General features: G+C 46.8%; 1 protein-coding gene across 2 annotated transcripts in view; it reads right to left on the bottom strand.

Moving 5' to 3' along the window:
- The window catches only part of LOC110509868 (uncharacterized), a 57,191-nt gene that overhangs the window by 17,084 nt on the left and 20,668 nt on the right, over positions 1-19,439 (bottom strand). Inside the window, exons 4-13 of one of the 2 annotated variants that reach the window (XM_090226811.1) lie at positions 6,129-6,275; positions 4,803-4,951; positions 4,509-4,626; positions 3,687-3,828; positions 3,382-3,527; positions 3,113-3,255; positions 2,794-2,934; positions 2,127-2,243; positions 1,620-1,770; positions 1,334-1,445 (exon numbers count right to left, since the gene is read on the bottom strand). In XM_090226811.1, the coding sequence (XP_090082937.1) occupies positions 1,334-1,445; positions 1,620-1,770; positions 2,127-2,243; positions 2,794-2,934; positions 3,113-3,255; positions 3,382-3,527; positions 3,687-3,828; positions 4,509-4,626; positions 4,803-4,951; positions 6,129-6,275 (1,366 nt within the window). Of the gene's footprint in view, positions 1-1,333; positions 1,446-1,619; positions 1,889-2,126; positions 2,244-2,793; positions 2,935-3,112; positions 3,256-3,381; positions 3,528-3,686; positions 3,829-4,508; positions 4,627-4,802; positions 4,952-6,128; positions 6,276-19,439 lie in introns of those variants that run through there. The other variant, XR_016493284.1, reaches the window with a different exon arrangement.

Genomic DNA, 19,439 nt, shown 5'->3' with positions numbered 1-19,439 from the left:
TTGTAGTATAATAGTGAAGACATCAAAACTATGAAATAACACATATGGAATCATGCAGTACACAAAAAAAGTGTTAAACAAATCAAAATATATTTTAGATTTTTCAAAGTAGCCACCCTTTGCCTTGATGACAGCTTTGTACACTTCTGGCATTCTCTCAACCAGCTTCATGAGGTAGTCACCTGGAATGCATTTCAATTAACAGGTGTGGCTTGTTAAAAGTTTATTTGTGGAATTTATTTCCATCTTAATGCGTTTGAGCCAATCAGTTGTGTTGTGACAAGGTATGGGTGGTATAGAGAATATAGCCCTATTTGGTCAAAGTCCAAGTCCATATTATGGCAAGAACAGCTCAAATAAGCAAAGAGAAATGACATTTAGACATTGCATATAATTGAACAGTTTCATTTCACATCATGCTGTTGATATAAATAATTGATTATAACTTACCGGTTTCTCATAGTTATTAATCATGCGAAAAGGGGGTGGTTTTGGGTGGTAAATCTCAGTAACCAGGTACAGCCCTAGTGTGTGTGTGTATGTGTGTGTGTGCAAATTCTATGCACTATAACAGATGAAGAGACTGCACAATGCATTCTATGCTCCATGTGACAGATCTAAATGACAACATAGATATTCTATAATATAATCATTTTCACGAGATGAGGCAGGGTTTGTAAAAGAAAACTACTTGAAAAAGGACAGTTGAACAGCATCCTTCTCCCAGTGATTTCTCTTTCAAACGTTGCTCTATCTGGCATCGGTAATTACTGTTTGTGGATTTCTGTGTTCTGTACCCGTCTATGTCAATACAATATGTTTGCTTCCCTGTTTGTGATTGTTTACCCCTGCTGCTGATGATGATCTGTCCTCCACTGACGTTCAATACAGTATATTAATATGTTGCTGCTATGGTTACACAGAGGGAGACAGAACAGAGACTAGAAGAGTAGACAACTCACCAGACAGTGAAGAGAGGGAGACAGAACAGAGACTAGAAAAGTAGACGACTCACCAGACAGAGAAGAGAGGGAGACAGAACAGAGACTAGAAGAGTAGACGACTCACCAGACAGAGAAGAGAGGGAGACAGAACAGAGACTAGAAGAGTAGACGACTCACCAGACAGAGAAGAGAGGGAGACAGAACAGAGACTAGAAGAGTAGACGACTCACCAGACAGAGAAGAGAGGGAGACAGAACAGAGACTAGAAGAGTAGACGACTCACCAGACAGAGAAGAGAGGGAGACAGAACAGAGACTAGAAGAGTAGACGACTCACCAGACAGAGAAGAGAGGGAGACAGAACAGAGACTAGAAGAGTAGACAACTCACCAGACAGTGAATTTCTGGGGGTATCCCCCATCAAAGCCTGGTTCCCAGGACACATTGGCCTGCTTGACCCCTGGAAACACAAACACCAATGTGGCAGCATGGGGACTGGTGCCTGACACACAGAGAGAGAAGGAAGAAGAGAATAGAAAATGAAATAAGAGTTGCATCCTTGTTCAACACGCATTCGTAATACACTGGTGAGGTTCCATAATGTCATGAATACATATTAGCTACATTAATAAAGATGACTTAGATGTGTGTCAGTCAATCTGTCTGTTCCACTCACCCAGCGCTGAGATGAGAGTGCTGGCTTTGACAGTTCCCACGCGGTTGGTAACACTGCACTCCCACTCCCCCTGGTGGTCTTTAGTGAGAGGAAGCAGCAGCAGGGAGCCGTTGGCTGCTACAGAGTACTGAGAGAGTGTGGCAGGTGCAACCTACAGACAGGGAGGACAGAGAGGAGACCGGACACACAAACTGGGCTGATCGCTGAACTGCAATCAGTGAAGAGTTTGTTTGTCCCCGTCTGTCCAGAAAGGTGTGTGTGTGTGTGTGTGTGTGTGTGTGTGTGTGTGTGTGTGTGTGTGTGTGTGTGTGTGTGTGTGTGCGAGTGTGAGTGTGTATATGTTCTTTCTTGCATGTGTGTGTTAAATAATAGCTATCTCTGCTCCAGGGCATGTCCACAGTTCATACTATCTTGTTCACATGTTGCCAGGCCTGTGTGCGTGCTTGTTGACTCAAGTAGTCAGTGGAGTACAGTCATTTGCTGTGGAGCGTATTGAAATGCACTCACCTTGCTCCAGGTTACAGTAGGGGCTGGCTCTCCAGTGGTCTGGCAGGGGATAACAAGCGTCCTCCCCACCTCCTGTCGATACACCTTTCGGGGAGACACGTTGAGTGACGGGGGGTCCTGCCGGTCGGAACAAAACAACCAGCCATGTCATTTAGACGAGGACTTTGTCACAATTAGAGAAAGCGAGTGAAACAGTAGATTACCTTTAGCTTTAGCCAAGATTAACCTCATCTTAACCTATTTACTACCTATTCACAAAAGGATTAGCACAACAATTAACCTTGCCATACAGGAGCTATTGTAATCAGGCCACATTGAACTCAATTCATGTCACAGACTGACAAGTAGAAGAGAGAAAAAAAGATCATCTAAATATATTTTCTAAAACTCCTTACTTGTCTCAGATATGAGCTCTCCCTTTGGACTGAAAGAGGCAGATAATTGGGTAGCACTTTATTTTAAAGTACTGTCTCCACATAGTTGTTATTTACTTGCAATTTACAAGGAAACAAAGTGGTAAAAATTGGGAATTCTAGTTCATTTTCTAAGAAACAAAGCAATATTTCTAAAGTTATTATTGTGTAATTACCATTTTACCACATCATTTCGAGGATAAATAAAGGGTCATTTGTCTAATAAAGTGCTAGAAAACTGTGTGCACACTGACCTGTAGGATGACTGTCGTGGGCCCTGATTGGCCCATGGTCCCGAAGCTGTTGTAGGGGGTGCACTTGTACACGCCTGTTGCATCATCATTGACAGCTGCCATGAACACCGAGCCTTCAGACGTCAGCGTCCATCCTGGGTACTGATTGGATAAAACAGTGAGAGGTCAGAGAACTTCTCAACAGTTTTTCAATTCAACTTAATGTTCATATATCTCTCTTGAATGGTAACATTTTCTCTTCTGAGCACTAGGTCTACATGGCATATTGATTCCTTATGGAAATGGAAGATATGGGTAGATATCAGGTTGATCCCTCTACCATGGCCAAATCCAGTGGCTGTCCATCCTTGGTCCAATCAACACGGAGCAGGAGGGGCTGGGCTCTCACAGGGCAGGAGACCAGACCCCCCAGGCCTGTGGGGAGATACGTCTGCTGAGGCATCAGGAGAGCCTGGGCAGGGTCTGCGAGGAAGGAAGGAAACAAATTAAATGATGGATGGATTGATTGATAGATGGATAGGAAGGATTTGTATAATGACGTGGGGGACTGAAGATTAGAGATGAAGACATCAGCACATAGACACTTACGTCTCACAGTGAGACTGGCGGAAGCAGTTGGCGGAGTTAACAGGCCATTGGTGGGCATGCAGGTATAGTTCCCAGAATCGTCTGGGGTGATGCGGGTGATGAGGAGGGTGCCGTCCACCATGATCTTCACCCGGGACTTTAGAGGCCTAACAACAAAGAAAAACATAAACATTCAGACACACAACCCATGAAGGACATTCAAATAAAGCAAACGCCACATTAGAAACATCATAACAAACGCAAAAATCCCATGTAAACACACAAATCCAATATGAAGAAGCCGTGACAAAACACACCAAACTTACTCTATGTGATGGACGTTCTCTCCCTGCCTCTGCCACACATAGGTCATGTTGGGGGGATCAGCCACGGCCTGGCACCGCAGCAGGGCATTCTGGGTCATGTTGAGGGCCATGTTATTCGGGGGGATAACAATAACTGGAGGACCTGTTTGAGACCAGATAGAAGAGATAAGGGATTTCTTTCCTTGATCAAACTTAGCAGGACATCGCAGATTAGCAAGATATCTCAAATCCAATCAGTTATCTGGTGAGAGCAACACTACCACACAGCATGACACAGCAACATTTTTCATGTTGGTAGATTATGGCTGATTGAGATAAATGTTTAGAGGATTTGCTTGAAGGTCTGTTTTACGGTCTTACATAAGGCTTTGAAAAAGTTACTACAGCCAGAAATCAAAGCCATACTATAATCCAAACAGGTGTCAAAGCTAAACGGCACATCCTCGTCACATTGACGTCACTGGGCATAAACATAGCATGGCTTCAAATAAATGGAGCATATTGTATTGCATAAGTGAGATTCATGAGGAAAAACATCCACAGAAAGAACACTACATAAATCCTCAGATTCCCCTGTAATGCAAGAACTCCCATTCACCACTAGATGGCGATAATGCCTCACTACACTCAACAGAGGATTTGGGTAACACTAGACAAAGTGATGGGAGATTGTATGGCTCACTGTGTACCAGTGGGGATTCCAGTGACTAAGATTGGGAGAAAATAAGGACAGAGTACGCTGCTAGATTTTTCTATTCTCCTAGTATGACCCAGGGGGAAACTGTAGACAGGAAACTCATAAACAAACAGACAGTGACTGACCTTTGACCTTCAGCTTTGTAACATGAGTCACATTGCCCTCTGTGTTGGTGGCGAGACATTCATACCGTCCTCCGGCCTCCGTGCTCACTGCTCTGAGAGACAACGTCCCACTCAGCAGCTGAGATACAGAGAGAGAGACAAAGAGCGAGAGCAAGAGAGCAATGAATTTCCCTGCAGGGACAATAAAGTTTGCATTGAGAGCGAGAGAGATTGCAATGTGGGATTGTAGTGGTGAAATTAACTTTTTATATATTTTTGTTGTTTAGCCTTGAAGACTGAACCATGACTCCTCACCTCAACTTTGTCTCCTCCAATCAGAGTACCATCTTTAGCCCAGGTTATGGTGGGTGGTGGGTTGCCACGAGCAACACAGGCTAGAGAGAGAGAATTCCCCACTAGAGCCTCCAGGACAGGGGGAGGGGTCTTGGTGAAAATAGGAGGAGCTACAGAACAACAACAAGGACAGTCAACACAACAACGTCAATCCCTTTCCCAGAGAGAGCTGAAGGTCTCATAAACAACAAAGCTGAATCAGCAGGCTTGACCCTGTTTAAAGTTAAATTGGCTAAAGGCTATTGAACTGGGGTACGCAAACATCACTTAGAGGCCGATCATGTAATGTACAGTCCTCCAGTGAGTGAGTAAAGCTCTCCCTGACACTGTGCGCCTGCCAAGGAGTCTTAAACCTCATCAGACAATGGCCTTAGATGTGAACCTGCAAATCTTTGACGGTACACCACAGGCCATGTGCCTGGCTAATCTGCCCAAATGCCTCTGCTCTCCTCTCCTCTCCTCTCCTGCTCCTCTCTCCTCTCCTGCTCCTCTCCCCTAATCTCTCCTCTCCTGCTCCTCTCTCCTCTCCTGCTCCTCTCTCCTCTCCTGCTCCTCTCTCTTCTCCTGCTCCTCTCTCTTCTCCTGCTCCTCTCCCCTCCTCTCTCCTCTCCTGGTCCTCTCTCCTCTCCTGCTCCTCGCTCACCTCACCAAATATCTGCGTGGCAGGAGAGTGGCGGGGTGTCTCAGAGAGAGATTGTGAGGGAGTGTGAGTGTAGAGAGAGAGGTCAGAGAGAGATAGAGGGGGTGTGTGTAGAGAGAGAGAGAGAGAGAAAACAGAGAAAGATTGGGGAGGTGTAGAGAAAGAGAGAGAGAGAGAGAGAGAGAGAGAGAACCGAGAGAGAACCGAGAGAGATTGAGGGGGTGTGTGTAGAGAGAGCGAGAACAGAGAGAGATTTAGGGTGTGTGTGTAGAGAGAGAGAGAGAGAGAGAGAGAGAGAGAGAGAGAGAGAGAGAGAGAGAGAGAACACACACAGAGAGAGAGAGAGAGAGAGAGAGAGAGAGAACAAAGAGAGATAGAGGGGGTGTGTGTAGAGAGAGAGGACAGAGAGAGATAGAGGGTGTGTGTGTAGAGAAAGTGGTCAGAGAAAGATAGAGGGTGTGTGTAGAGAGAGGTCAGAGAGAGATAGAGGGAGTGTGTGTGTAGGATAGGAAGGGTGAGGATAATAGGGCTCCATGGCTGTCAAATCATCCCCCTCCCCATTACCAGCCCCTCCCCACCACCAGCCCCTCCTCTCACCAGCCCCTCCCCATCACCAGCCCCTCCCCACCACCAGCCCCTCCTCTCACCAGTTACAGACAGTAGGGTCCAGGTCCCATTGTGGGTCTCGTCTGTGGTTTGGTCCAACAGGAGGATGCGACACTCGTACAGGCCCTGGTCCTCCATGAGGAGCCCCTTCACTCTCAGAACAGTGTTCCTGACCAGAGACACACGGCCTGGGGACACATAGGAGGACACAGCGTTAGACGACATGAGACAAGTTACAAACCAATCAGACAACTGGAGTTTTAGGGGTTTTCAATTCAAAGAATGTGTGCTTTACAATTGATAGGAATTTTCTTCAATGGTACTTATATGTCCAATAGATAAAGCCTTCACGATGTCGTTAGCTTTAAAAAAATATATATCTCCTGGTTGCCAGGTTACTGCACCCTCCGGTCAATGGTGTTTGCTGACTCATCCCTATCCCCTCCCTGTGGCTTTTCTCTCTCTCTCTCTCTCTCTCTCTCTCTCTCTCTCTCTCTCTCTCATCTCTCCCTCACTCGTTATCTCTTAGCTTGTCATTTCTTTTGTTATTCTATAAAGCCATTTTCACCATAAATAACTGAAACACTGCAGTTTATCAGCGTTATTAGCCTCTCCTTTACAGACAGTGAAGCATTTAGGAAACAAATTAAACATTTACTACGAATAATAACACTTGAAACTTGAGAAAATACACATTGTTTGTTTGCCAATTGCCCCCCTCTCATCCATAGACACATACACCTACCACACACACACATACAAGACATTACAAGAACGCGAGCCTGCCTCACACTAATGTGTTTGTGACATTGAGTCATTGAAGTGTGTTGAGCTAATCATTAACCACTGTCCTTGTCCCTAGTGACAGGGAGGGACTGTTTCTATGCCCACAGTGGGGATCAGGAAGCTAGTTAAAGGGATGGTGGCTGTGATAACAGGTGAGGAACCGCGTATGACGTCACATCTTGTTTACTTTTCTAAATGGAATGGGGACTAAATCCACATGGGGGTTGGGGTCAGAGCAAAATACACATTCACATGCTAACATACAAAAACACACCAGGGACTGGTTCGCTTCAATACCTTAACCTCTGACCTTTGCTTTGCTCTATAAACAACCAATAATTCCAGCCAGGGCACAGTATAATAGCAATGCTTAACATAGAAGCTTAGCAGTTGGTTTGGATTTAAATATAGTTTCTGTGGAGACCTGACAGGCACCATCAGTGATGTGTGTTTTGTCATATATTTATATTTTTAATCCCAGCCCCCGTCCCCACAGGAAGCCTTTTGCCTTTTGGTAGTCCGTCATTGTAAATAAGAATCTGTTCTTAACTGACTTGCCTTGTTAAATAAAGGTAAAATAAAAAAATATTAATCATGTAGAGCGAGGAGAGGGAAGGGGAGGGTGGATCAACAGAGGAGGCCTGATAGCCTATCACTGTTTAAAAAGGTGCACATGAAAAACAAAAACCTATAGAAAGAGTGAGAGAGCTAATAGGGAGGGAGAGAGATAGTAGGGAGAGAGAGAGGGAGATAGATAATAGGGAGAGAGAGAGGGAGATAGATAATAGGGAGAGAGATAGGGAGATAGATAATAGGGAGAGAGATAGGGAGATAGATAATAGGGAGACAGAGAGATACATAATAGGGAGAGAGATAATAGGGAGAGAGAGAGGGAGATAGATAACAGGAAGCGAGAGAGATAATAGGAAGATAGCGAGGGGGAGAGCGATAATAGGGAGAGAGAGAGGGAGAAAGAGAGATAATAGGAAATGAGAGAGAAAATAGGGAGAGAGAGTGGGGGAGAGGGAGGGAGAGAGTCAATAGGGAGAGAGAGAGATAATAGGAAGTGAGAGAGATAATAGGGAGAGAGAGGGAGAGAGAAAATAGGAAGTGAGAGAGATAATAGCGAGAGAGAGAGAGTGAGGGCGATAATACAGAGAGAGAGAGAAAGAGATGGAAAGACATAATAGAGAGAGAGAGAGAGAGATAATAGAAAGAGAGAGAGGGAGATAGAAAGCGGGAAGTGAAAGAGATAATAGGAAGAGAGCGAGGGGGAGAGAGATAATAGGGAGAGAAAGAGAGGGAGAGAGGTAATAGGAAGTGAGAGAAAAAATAGGGAGAGAGAGTGAAGGAGATAATAGGGAGAGAGAGGGGGACAGAGATAGTAGGGAGAGAGAAGGATAGAGTTAATAGGGAGAGGGAGAGATAATAGGGAGAGATAATAGGAAGTGTGAGAGATAATAGGGAGATAGGGAGATAATAGGAGGTGACAGAGATAACAGGGAGAGAGAGAGGGGAAGGGAGATAAAAGAGAGAGAGAAAATAGGTAAGGAGTGAGAAGGGGGATATAATAGGGAGATGAAGGGGGAGAGATAGTAGGGAGAGCAAGAGAGAGAGGAAGATAATAAGGACAGAGATAATTTGGAGAGAGAGGGAGATAAAAGGGAGAGAGATAAGAGAGAGAGGGGGAGAGAGAGATAATAGGGAGAGCGATAGAGAGATAATAGAGTGAGAGAGATAATAGGGAGAGAGAGGGACACAGATAATAGGAAGTGAGAGAGATAATAGGGAGAGAGAGAGAGATACTAGGAAGTGAGATAGATAATAGGGAGAGAGGGAGAGGGAGATAGGGTGAGAGACAATAGGGAGAGAGATAATATCAAATCAAATCTGATTTGATTTGATTTGATTTGGAGAGAGATAATAGGGAGAGAGAGAGATAATAGGGAGAGAGAGATAATATAGAGAGAGAGGGAGAGAGATAATAGGGAGAGAGACAATAGGGAGAGATAGAGCGGGAGAGAGAGAGAAAGGGAGAGATAATAGAGAGAGAGCGAGAGAGAGGGAGAGCGATAATAGTGAGATAGAGAGATAATAGGGAGAGAGATAATAGAGAGGGGGAGAGAGATAATAGGAAGTGAGTGAGATAATAGGGAGAGAGGGGGGAAGCGATAAAAGGGAGAGATAGAGGGGGAGATAATAGGAAGTGAAAGCGATAATAGGGAGAGATAATAGGGAGAGAAAGGGAGAGAGATCATATGGAGATCATATGGAGAGAGGGGGAGAGAGGGGTAATAGGGTGAGAGAGATAGGGAGAGATACTAGGGAGGGAGAGAGGGAGAGAGATAATAGCGCGAGAGAGAGAGATAATAGGGAGAGAGATAATAAGGGAGGGAGAGAGTAAATAAGGAGAGAGAGGGAGAGAGAAAGATAATAGGGAGTGATAGAGAGGGTGGGGGTAATAGGGAGATAGAGAAGGAGACAGACAATAGAGAGAGATAAAATAAGCAGAGAGGGAGAGATAATAGGAAGAGAGAGAGGGAGAGAGAAAACAGGGAGAAAGAGATAATAGGGAGAGAGATAATAGGGAGTGAGAGAGAAAATAGGGAGAGAGAGGGAGAGATAATAGAGAGTGAGAAAGAGGGAGAGAGAGAGGAGGGAGATAATAGGGGTGAGAGGGGGATATATAATAGGGGAGGGGGAGAGAGATAATAGGGAGAGAGAGAGGGAGAGATATTAGGGAGAGAGGGAGAGAGAGAGATAATAGGGTGAGAGATGATAGAGAGAGAGGGAGCGGGAGAAAGATAACAGGGCGAGAGAGAGGTACGGAGATAATAGGGAGAGAGGGGGAGAGAGATAATATTAAGAGATTGAGGGAGAGAGATAATAGGGAGAGAGAGAGGGACAGCAAATAAGGAGAGAGAGGGAGGGAGAGAGAGAGGCAGGGAGATAATAGGGAGAGAGCAAGAGGGAAAGACATAATATGGAGAGAGAGAGAGGGAGAAAGATAATAGGGAGAGAGGGATAATATGGAGAGAGAGAGAGTGGGAGAGATACTAGGTAGAGCGAGAGAGGAATAATAGGGAGAGAGTGAGGGAGAGAGATAATAGGGAGAGCGGGAGAGAGATAATAGGGAGAGAGAGAGAGAGAGTAAGGGAGAGATAATAGAGAGAGAGGGGGAGAGATAATAGGGAGGGAGATAATAGGGAGAGAGAGAGATAGGAAAGAGATAATAGGGAAAGAGAGAGACAGATAATAGGAAGAGAGAGAAGGGAGAGAGATAATAGGGAGAGAGAGCAATAATACGAAAATAGATAATAGAGAAAGATAGAGTGGGAGATAATAGGGAAGCAGAGAGGGAGTAAGCCATGGAGAGATAATAGGGAGCAAGAGAGAAGGAGAGGGAGAGAGATAATAGGGAGAGGGAGAGAGATAACATGGAAAGATGTAGGGAGGGAGAGAGTGATAAGAGGGAGAGAGATAATAGGGAGAGAGAGAGCGAGAGAGGGAGGGAGAGAGATAATATTAAAAGATTGGGGGAGAGAGATGATAGGGAAAGAGAGAGGGAGAGCTAATAAGGAGAGAGAGAGCGAGGGAGAGAGAAAATAGGGATAAAATAGGGAGAGAGAGGCAGGGAGATAATAGGGAGAGGGCGAGAGGGAAAGACATAATATGGAGAGAGAGAGGGAGAGAGATAATAGGGAGAGAGGGAGAGGGAAAGAGATAATAGGGAGAGGGGGAGACAGATAACAGGGAGTGAGCGAGAGAGTGTCACATTCATCATAACGAGGAGAACAAGGCGCAGAGTGATAACAATACATTCTTCTTTATTTACACGATGAACACTAAACAAAATAAGAAAACAATTAAACGAACGTGATGCTATAAGACACGAGTGCTGTCAGGCAACTACACATAGACAATAACCCACAAAACCCAAATGGAAAATGACAACCTAAACAGGATCCCCAATCAGAGACAACGATAAACAGCTGTCCCTGATTGGGAACCAATTCAGGCCACGATAGACCTAGACCTATACATACTAACACCACATAGATATACAAAATAACCTAGACAGGACAAAAACACATAGACAATACAAAAACTAAACCAACCACCCTTGTCACACCCTGACCTAACCAAAATAATAAAGAAAACAAAGATAACTAAGGTCAGGGCGTGACAGAGAGATAATAGGGAGAGATAATACAGAGAGAGAGTGGCAAAGAGATTATAGGAAGAGAGAGAGGGGAAGAGAGAGAGAGATAATAGGAAGAGAGAGAGGGAGAGATAATAAGGAGAGAGGGAGAGAGATAATAGGGAGAGAGAGAGAGAGAGAGAGAGAGAGAGAGAGAGAGGGAGAGACAATAGGGAGAGAGAGAGATAATACTAAGCGAGAGAGAGAGAGGGAGAGAGATAATAGGGAGATTGAAAGAGATAGAGACAGATTGAGAGATATTAGGGAGAGAGAGCGAGCGGGAGAGAGATAATAGGGAGAGCGATAATTGTGAGAGAGAAAGGAAGAGAGATAATAGAGAGAGAGAGAGAGAGAGGGTGAGAGATAATTGGGAGAGAGGGAGAGAGATAATAAAGAGAGGGAGATAATAGGGAAAGAGAGGGAGAGAGATAATAGAGAGAGATGATAGGGAGAGAGAGAGTGTGAGATAATAGGGATAGAGATGGGGAGATAATAGGGAGCAAGAGAGAAGGAGAGAGAGAGGGAGAGAGAGAGAGAGAGAGAGAGGCAGAGGCAAGAGAGAAAGAGAGAGAGGCAAGAGAGAAATAGGGAGAGAGAGAGAGGGAGAGATAATAGGGAGAGAGGGAGAGAGAAGACAGGGAGAGAAAGAGATAATAGGGAGAGGGGGAGAGAGATAACAGGGAGTGAGAAGGAGAGATAATACAGAGAGAGGGAGAGATAACAGGAAGAGAGAGAGGGAGAGAGATAATAGGGAGAGAGAGAGTGATAAGAAGGAAATAGATAATAGGGAAAGAGAGAGTGGGAAAGAGATAATAGGAATAGAGAGAGGGGAAGATAATAAGGAGAGAGGGAGAGGGATAATAGGGAGAGAGAGAGAGGGAGAGACAATAGGGAGAGAGTGATAGGGAGAGAGAGAGATAATAGGAAGAGAGAGAGAGGGGGAGAGATACTTGGCAGAGAGGGAGAGATAATAGGAAGAGAGAGAGGGAGAGAGAAAACAGGGAGAAAGAGATAATAGGGAGAGAGATAATAGGGAGTGAGAGAGAAAATAGGGAGAGAGAGGGAGAGATAATAGAGAGTGAGAAAGAGGGACGGAGATAATAGGGAGAGAGGGGGAGAGAGATAATAGGGAGAGAAAAAGGGAGAGATAATAGGGAGAGAGAGAGAGGGAGAGTGACAATAGGGAGAAAAAGAGGGAGAGAGATAATAGGGAGAGAGAGAGAGAGAGAGACAATAGGGAGAGAGAGGGAGAGAGATATTAGGGAGAGAGAGAGCGAGAGCGACATTAGGGAGAAAAAAGGGAGAGAGATAATAGGGAGAGAGATAGAGGGAGAGTGACAATAGGGAGAGAGGGAGAGAGATAATAGGGAGCGAGAGAGAGGGAGAGCGACAATAGGGAGAGAGGGAGAGAGATAATAAGGAGAGAGAGAGAGGGAGAGTGACAATAGGGAGAGAGGTGGAGAGATAATAGGGAGAGAGAGAGAGGGAGAGAGATAATAGGGAGAGAGAGAGAGGGAGAGTGACAATAGGGAGAGAGATGGAGAGCGATAATAGGGAGCGAGAGAGGGCAAGGTATTGCAAACAAATCAACTCTGTAATAAGATTAGTGGGGCTTAGCTTGGGGTTTCAGTGAAGGCATTGTTGATTTAAATACAATCACAATACTGGCCCATTCACAATACTGGCCCAGTGTCCCTCCTCTTAGCAGCCATTGAACCACATGGTCATTCTCTGCCACCACATCCACCACTCTTCCCCCTCTTTCTCTTGTTCTTCACTTGCCGGTCCCTCCCCTCTTTCGGCCCTCTAATTCTCAAAATAAATACTCAGTGTTGACGGCAATGTCAGTCTCTGTGTGAGTGTTTCACCCATGTTCTGGGAAGCTCTCTCTTTCTCACCCATTCGTTCAGATACATGTGTGGAACATCTGAGTCCCATGTGATTAATAATAATATGTTTCCCATGTATGGCCAGTCTAGCAACTCAGAAAATGCAACCACATCCCATTACACTGAATGCATCACTAACCAAAGTCCAGCCAGGTTTCATCATGACCTCGGCTTCGAGATGACAGACCAACAGAAAAGCGTCATGTAGACCCCTAACATCACAGACACATGACGTAATGGATCTGCTCAAATAACCCACCTAGGATCATATTTAATTACACTACTACCCAATATAATTTTCCCTTTTCATTTGTTGATGAATGACAACAAACAGATAAGATCAGCATTACTAAAATACAAAACATTAACACATAGGCCAAAGTCATTCTACTATCACAGCTTCACCTTTGTGTAAATATCAGGATGTGTGGGTTGCTGATGGGACTTTCCAGGCCCCTAAGGATATCACATGTAGAATCTACAGTTGAAGTCGGAAGTTTACATACACCTTAGCCAAATACTGTCATGTATTGTCATGTTGTGTCTTGTTTCTGTCCTTTCCTTTCACCCTGTCTCCCTCTGCTGGTCGTACTAGGTTACCGTTTCTGTCCCTCTTTCCCCCAGCTGTTCCTTGTCTTCTCTGACTACCTCATTCACCCCTTTTCCCACCTGTTCCCTTTTTCCCTCTGATTAGGTCCCTATATCTCTCTCTGTTTCTGCTCCTGTCTTTGTCGGATTCTTGTTTGTGTGTCTCATGCCTGAACCAGACTATCATCGTGTTTGCTGCAACCTTGTCCTGTCCTGTCGGAATCGACCTGTCCATCTGAGCCCACGTGTGTTCATCATTAAAGAAACTCTGTTTGTTAATTCGCTTTTGGGTCCTCATTCACGCACCTGACAGAAGAATCAGACCAAGAATGGACCCAGCGACTTCGGATCCTCTCCACTCAGCCGTCGAGATCCAGGGAGCGATGCTAGGCAGACACGAGCAGGAATTGTCTGCTGCTCGACATGCCGTTGAGACCCTGGCCACCCAAGTCTCCAACCTCACAGAACAGGTTCACCATCTCCGCCTCGATCCACCGGCCACTTCCAGGGCTTTCGAATCTCCGGAGCCCAGAATCAATAACCCGCCGTGTTACTCTGGGGAGCCCACTGAATGCCACTCGTTCCTCACCCAGTGTGATATTGTGTTTTCTCTCCAGCCCAACACTTACGCCAGGAGCACTGCTCGTGTCGCCTACGTCATATCTCTCCTTACTGGACGGGCTCGTGAGTGGGGCACGGCAATCTGGGAGGCAAGGGCTGAGTGTACTAACCAGTATCAGGACTTTAAGGAGGAGATGATACGGGTTTTTGATCGATCTGTTTTTGGGGAGGAGGCTTCCAGGGCCCTGTCTTCCCTATGTCAAGGTAATCGATCCATAACAGACTACTCTATTGAGTTTCGCACTCTTGCTGCCTCCAGTGGCTGGAACGAGCCGGCTTTGCTCGCTCGTTTTCTGGAGGGTCTCCGCGCAGAGGTAAAGGATGAGATTCTCTCCCGGGAGGTTCCTTCCAGCGTGGATTCCTTGATTGAACTCGCTATTCGCATTGAGCGACGGGTTGATCTTCGTCACCGAGCTCGTGGAAAGGAGCTCGCGTTCTCCGTTGCCCCCCTCTCCGCATCACTACCATCTTCCTCTGCCGGCTCGGGAGCTGAGCCTATGCAGCTGGGAGGTATCCGCATCTCGACTAAGGAGAGGGAACGGAGAATCACCAACCGCCTCTGTCTCTATTGCGGTTCTGCTGGTCATTTTGTCACTTCATGTCCAGTAAAAGCCAGAGCTCATCAGTAAGCGGAGGGCTACTGGTGAGCGCTACTACTCCTGTCTCTCCTTCAAGATCCTGCACTACCTTGTCGGTCCATCTACGCTGGACCGGTTCGTCAGCTTCCTGCAGTGCCTTAATAGACTCTGGGGCGGAGGGCTGTTTTATGGACGAGACCTGGGCTCGGGAACATGACATTCCTCTCAGACAGTTAAGGGAGCCCACGGCCTTGTTCGCCCTGGATGGTAGTCCTCTCCCCAGGATTCAGCGTGAGACGCTACCTTTAACCCTCACTGTTTCTGGTAATCATAGCGAAACCATTTCTTTTTTAATTTTTCGTTCACCTTTTACACCTGTTGTTTTGGGCCATCCCTGGCTAGTTTGTCATAATCCTTCCATTAATTGGTCTAGTAATTCTATCCTCTCCTGGAACGTCTCTTGTCATGTGAAATGTTTAATGTCTGCTATCCCTCCTGTTTCCTCTGTCTCTTCTTCACAGGAGGAGCCTGGTGATTTGACAGGGGTGCCGGAGGAATATCACAATCTGCGCACGGTGTTCAGTCGGTCCAGGGCCACCTCTCTTCCTCCACACCGGTCGTATGATTGTAGTATTGATCTCCTTCCGGGAACCACTCCCCCCCGGGGTAGACTATACTCTCTGTCAGCTCCCGAACGTAAGGCTCTCGAAGATTATTTGTCTGTAGCTCTTGACGCCGGTACCATAGTCCCCTCCTCCTCTCCCGCCGGAGCGGGGTTTTTTTTTTGTCAAGAAGAAGGACGGGTCTCTGCGCCCCTGCATAGATTATCGAGGGCTGAATGACATAACAGTGAAGAATCGTTATCCGCTTCCTCTTATGTCTTCAGCCTTCGAGATCCTGCAGGGAGCCAGGTTTTTCACTAAGTTGGACCTTCGTAACGCTTACCATCTCGTGCGCATCAGGGAGGGGGACGAGTGGAAGACGGCGTTTAACACTCCGTTAGGGCACTTTGAATACCGGGTTCTTCCTTTCGGCCTCGCTAACGCTCCAGCTGTCTTTCAGGCATTAGTCAATGATGTCCTGAGAGACATGCTGAACATCTTTGTTTTCGTTTACCTTGACGATATCCTGATTTTTTCACCGTCACTCCAGATTCATGTTCAGCACGTTCGACGTGTCCTCCAGCGCCTTTTAGAGAATTGTCTTTTTGTGAAGGCTGAGAAGTAAACTTTTCATGCCTCCTCCGTCACATTTCTCGGTTCTGTTATTTCCGCTGAAGGCATTAAGATGGATCCCGCTAAGGTCCAAGCTGTCATTGATTGGCCCGTCCCTAAGTCACGCGTCGAGCTGCAGCGCTTTCTCGGCTTCGCGAACTTCTATCGTCGTTTCATCCGTAATTTCGGTCAGGTGGCAGCTCCTCTCACAGCCCTTACTTCTGTCAAGACGTGCTTTAAGTGGTCCGTTTCCGCCCAGGGAGCTTTTGATCTCCTCAAGAATCGTTTTACATCCGCTCCTATCCTTGTTACACCTGACGTCTCTAGACAGTTCGTTGTCGAGGTTGACGCGTCAGAGGTGGGCGTGGGAGCCATTCTTTCTCAGCGCTCCCTCTCTGACGACAAGGTCCACCCATGCGCGTATTTTTCTCATCGCCTGTCGCCGTCGGAACGTAACTATGATGTGGGAAACCGCGAACTGCTCGCCATCCGGTTAGCCCTAGGCGAATGGCGACAGTGGTTGGAGGGGGCGACCGTTCCTTTTGTCGTTTGGACTGACCATAGGAACCTTGAGTACATCCGTTCTGCCAAACGACTTAATGCGCGTCAGGCGCGTTGGGCGCTGTTTTTCGCTCGTTTCGAGTTCGTGATTTCTTAACGTCCGGGCTCTAAGAACACCAAGCCTGATGCTTTATCTCGTCTCTTCAGTTCTTCAGTAGCCTCCACTGACCCCGAGGGGATTCTCCCTGAGGGGCGTGTTGTCGGGTTGACTGTCTGGGGAATTGAGAGGCAGGTAAAGCAAGCGCTCACTCACACTCCGTCGCCGCGCGCTTGTCCTAGGAACCTTCTTTTCGTTCCCGTTCCTACTCGTCTGGCCGTTCTTCAGTGGGCTCACTCTGCCAAGTTAGCCGGCCACCCTGGCGTTCGGGGTACGCTTGCTTCCATTCGCCAGCGTTTTTGGTGGCCCACCCGGGAGCATGACACGCGTCGTTTCGTGGCTGCTTGTTCGGTCTGCGCGCAGACTAAGTCCGGTAACTCCCCTCCTGCCGGCCGTCTCAGGCCGCTTCCCATTCCCTCTCGACCGTGGTCTCACATCGCCTTAGATTTTGTCACCGGACTGCCTTCGTCAGCGGGGAAGACTGTTATTCTTACGGTTGTCGATAGGTTCTCTAAGGCGGCTCATTTCATTCCCCTTGCTAAGCTTCCTTCTGCTAAAGAGACGGCACAAATCATCATCGAGAATGTTTTCAGAATTCATGGTCTTCCGTCAGACGTCGTTTCGGACAGAGGTCCGCAATTCACGTCTCAATTTTGGAGGGAGTTTTGCCGTTTGATTGGGGCTTCCGTCAGTCTCTCTTCCGGCTTTCACCCCCAGTCTAACGGTCAAGCAGAACGGGCCAATCAGACTATTGGTCGCATCTTACGCAGTCTTTCTTTTCGCAACCCTGCGTCTTGGTCAGAACAGCTCCCCTGGGCAGAATACGCCCACAACTCGCTTCCTTCGTCTGCGACCGGGCTATCTCCTTTTCAGAGTAGCCTCGGGTACCAGCCTCCGCTGTTCTCATCTCAGTTCGCCGAGTCCAGCGTCCCCTCCGCTCAGGCTTTTGTCCAACGTTGCGAGCGCACCTGGAAGAGGGTCAGGTCTGCACTTTGCCGTTATAGGACGCAGACTGTGAGGGCTGCTAATAAGCGTAGAACTAAGAGTCCTAGATATTGTCGCGGTCAGAGAGTTTGGCTCTCCACTCAGAACCTTCCCCTTAAGACGGCTTCTCGCAAGTTGACCCCGCGGTTCATTGGTCCGTTCCGTATTTCTCGGGTCATTAATCCTGTCGCAGTTCGACTTCTTCTTCCGCGATACCTTCGTCGCGTCCACCCGGTCTTCCATGTCTCCTGTATCAAGCCCGTTCTTCGCGCCCCCGCTCGTCTTCCCCCCCCCCCCCCCCCCATCCTTGTCGAGGGCGCACCCATCTACAGGGTCCGTAGGATTTTGGACATGCGTCCTCGGGGCCGTGGTCACCAGTACCTCGTAGATTGGGAGGGGTACGGTCCTGAGGAGAGGAGTTGGGTTCCCTCTCGGGACGTGCTGGACCGTGCGCTGATCGAGGATTTCCTCCGTTGCCACCAGGTTTTCTCCTCGAGTGCGCCAGGAGGCGCTCGGTGAGTGGGGGGGTACTGTCATGTATTGTCATGTTGTGTCTTGTTTCTGTCCTTTCCTTTCACCCTGTCTCCCTCTGCTGGTCGTACTAGGTTACCGTTTCTGTCCCTCTTTCCCCCAGCTGTTCCTTGTCTTCTCTGACTACCTCATTCACCCCTTTTCCCACCTGTTCCCTTTTTCCCTCTGATTAGGTCCCTATATCTCTCTCTGTTTCTGCTCCTGTCTTTGTCGGATTCTTGTTTGTGTGTCTCATGCCTGAACCAGACTATCATCGTGTTTGCTGCAACCTTGTCCTGTCCTGTCGGAATCTACCTGTCCATCTGAGCCCACGTGTGTTCATCATTAAAGAAACTCTGTTTGTTAATTCGCTTTTGGGTCCTCATTCACGCACCTGACAAATACATTTAAACTCAAAGTTTTTCACAATTCCTCACATTTAATCCTAGTAAAAATTCCCCGTCTTAGGTCAGTAAGGATCACCACTTTATTTTAAGAATGTGAAATGTCAGAATAATAGTAGAGAATAATTTATTTCAGCTTTTATTTCTTTCATCACATTCCCAGTGGGTCAGAAGTTTACATACACTCAAATAGTATTTAGTAGCATTGCCTTTAAATTGTTTAACTTGTGTCAAATGTTTCGGGTAGGCTCCGCAAGCCTCCCACAATAAATTGGGTGAATTTTGGCCCATTCCTCCTGACAGAGCTGGTGTAACTGAGTCAGTTTTCGCACATGTTCGCACATGCTTTTTCAGTTCTGCCCACACATTTTCTATAGGATTGAGGTCAGGGCTTTGTGATGGCCACTCTAATACCTTGACATCGTTGTCCTTAAGCCATTTTGCCACAACTTTGTAAGTATGCTTGGTGTCATTGTCCATTTGAAAGTCCCTTTTGCGACCAAGCTTTAACTTCCTGACTGATGTCTTGAGATGTTGCTTCAATATATCCACATACTTTTCCTTCCTCATGAAGCCATCTATTTTGTGAAATGCACCAGTCCCTCCTGCAACAAAGCACCCCCATAACATGATGCTGCCTTCCCCGGTTGGGATGGTGTTCTTCAGCTTGCAATCCTCCCCCTTTTTCCTCCAAACATATCGATGGTCATTCTGGCCAAACAGTTCTATTTTTGTTTCATCAGACCAGAGGACATTACTCCAAAAAGTACGATCTTTGTCCCCATGTGCAGTTGCAACCTGTAGTCTGGATTTTTTATGGTGGTTTTGGAGCAGTGGCTTCTTCCTTGCTATGCGGCCTTTCAGGTTATGTCGATATAGGACTCGTTTTTACTGTGGATATAGATACTTTTGTACCTGT

Source organism: Oncorhynchus mykiss, chromosome 29 (genome assembly GCF_057628025.1).
Source record: "Oncorhynchus mykiss isolate SJ-2025 chromosome 29, ASM5762802v1, whole genome shotgun sequence".
In the NCBI taxonomy this organism is placed as follows: domain Eukaryota; kingdom Metazoa; phylum Chordata; class Actinopteri; order Salmoniformes; family Salmonidae; genus Oncorhynchus; species Oncorhynchus mykiss.
This window is presented reverse-complemented; position numbering and strand designations above follow the sequence as displayed.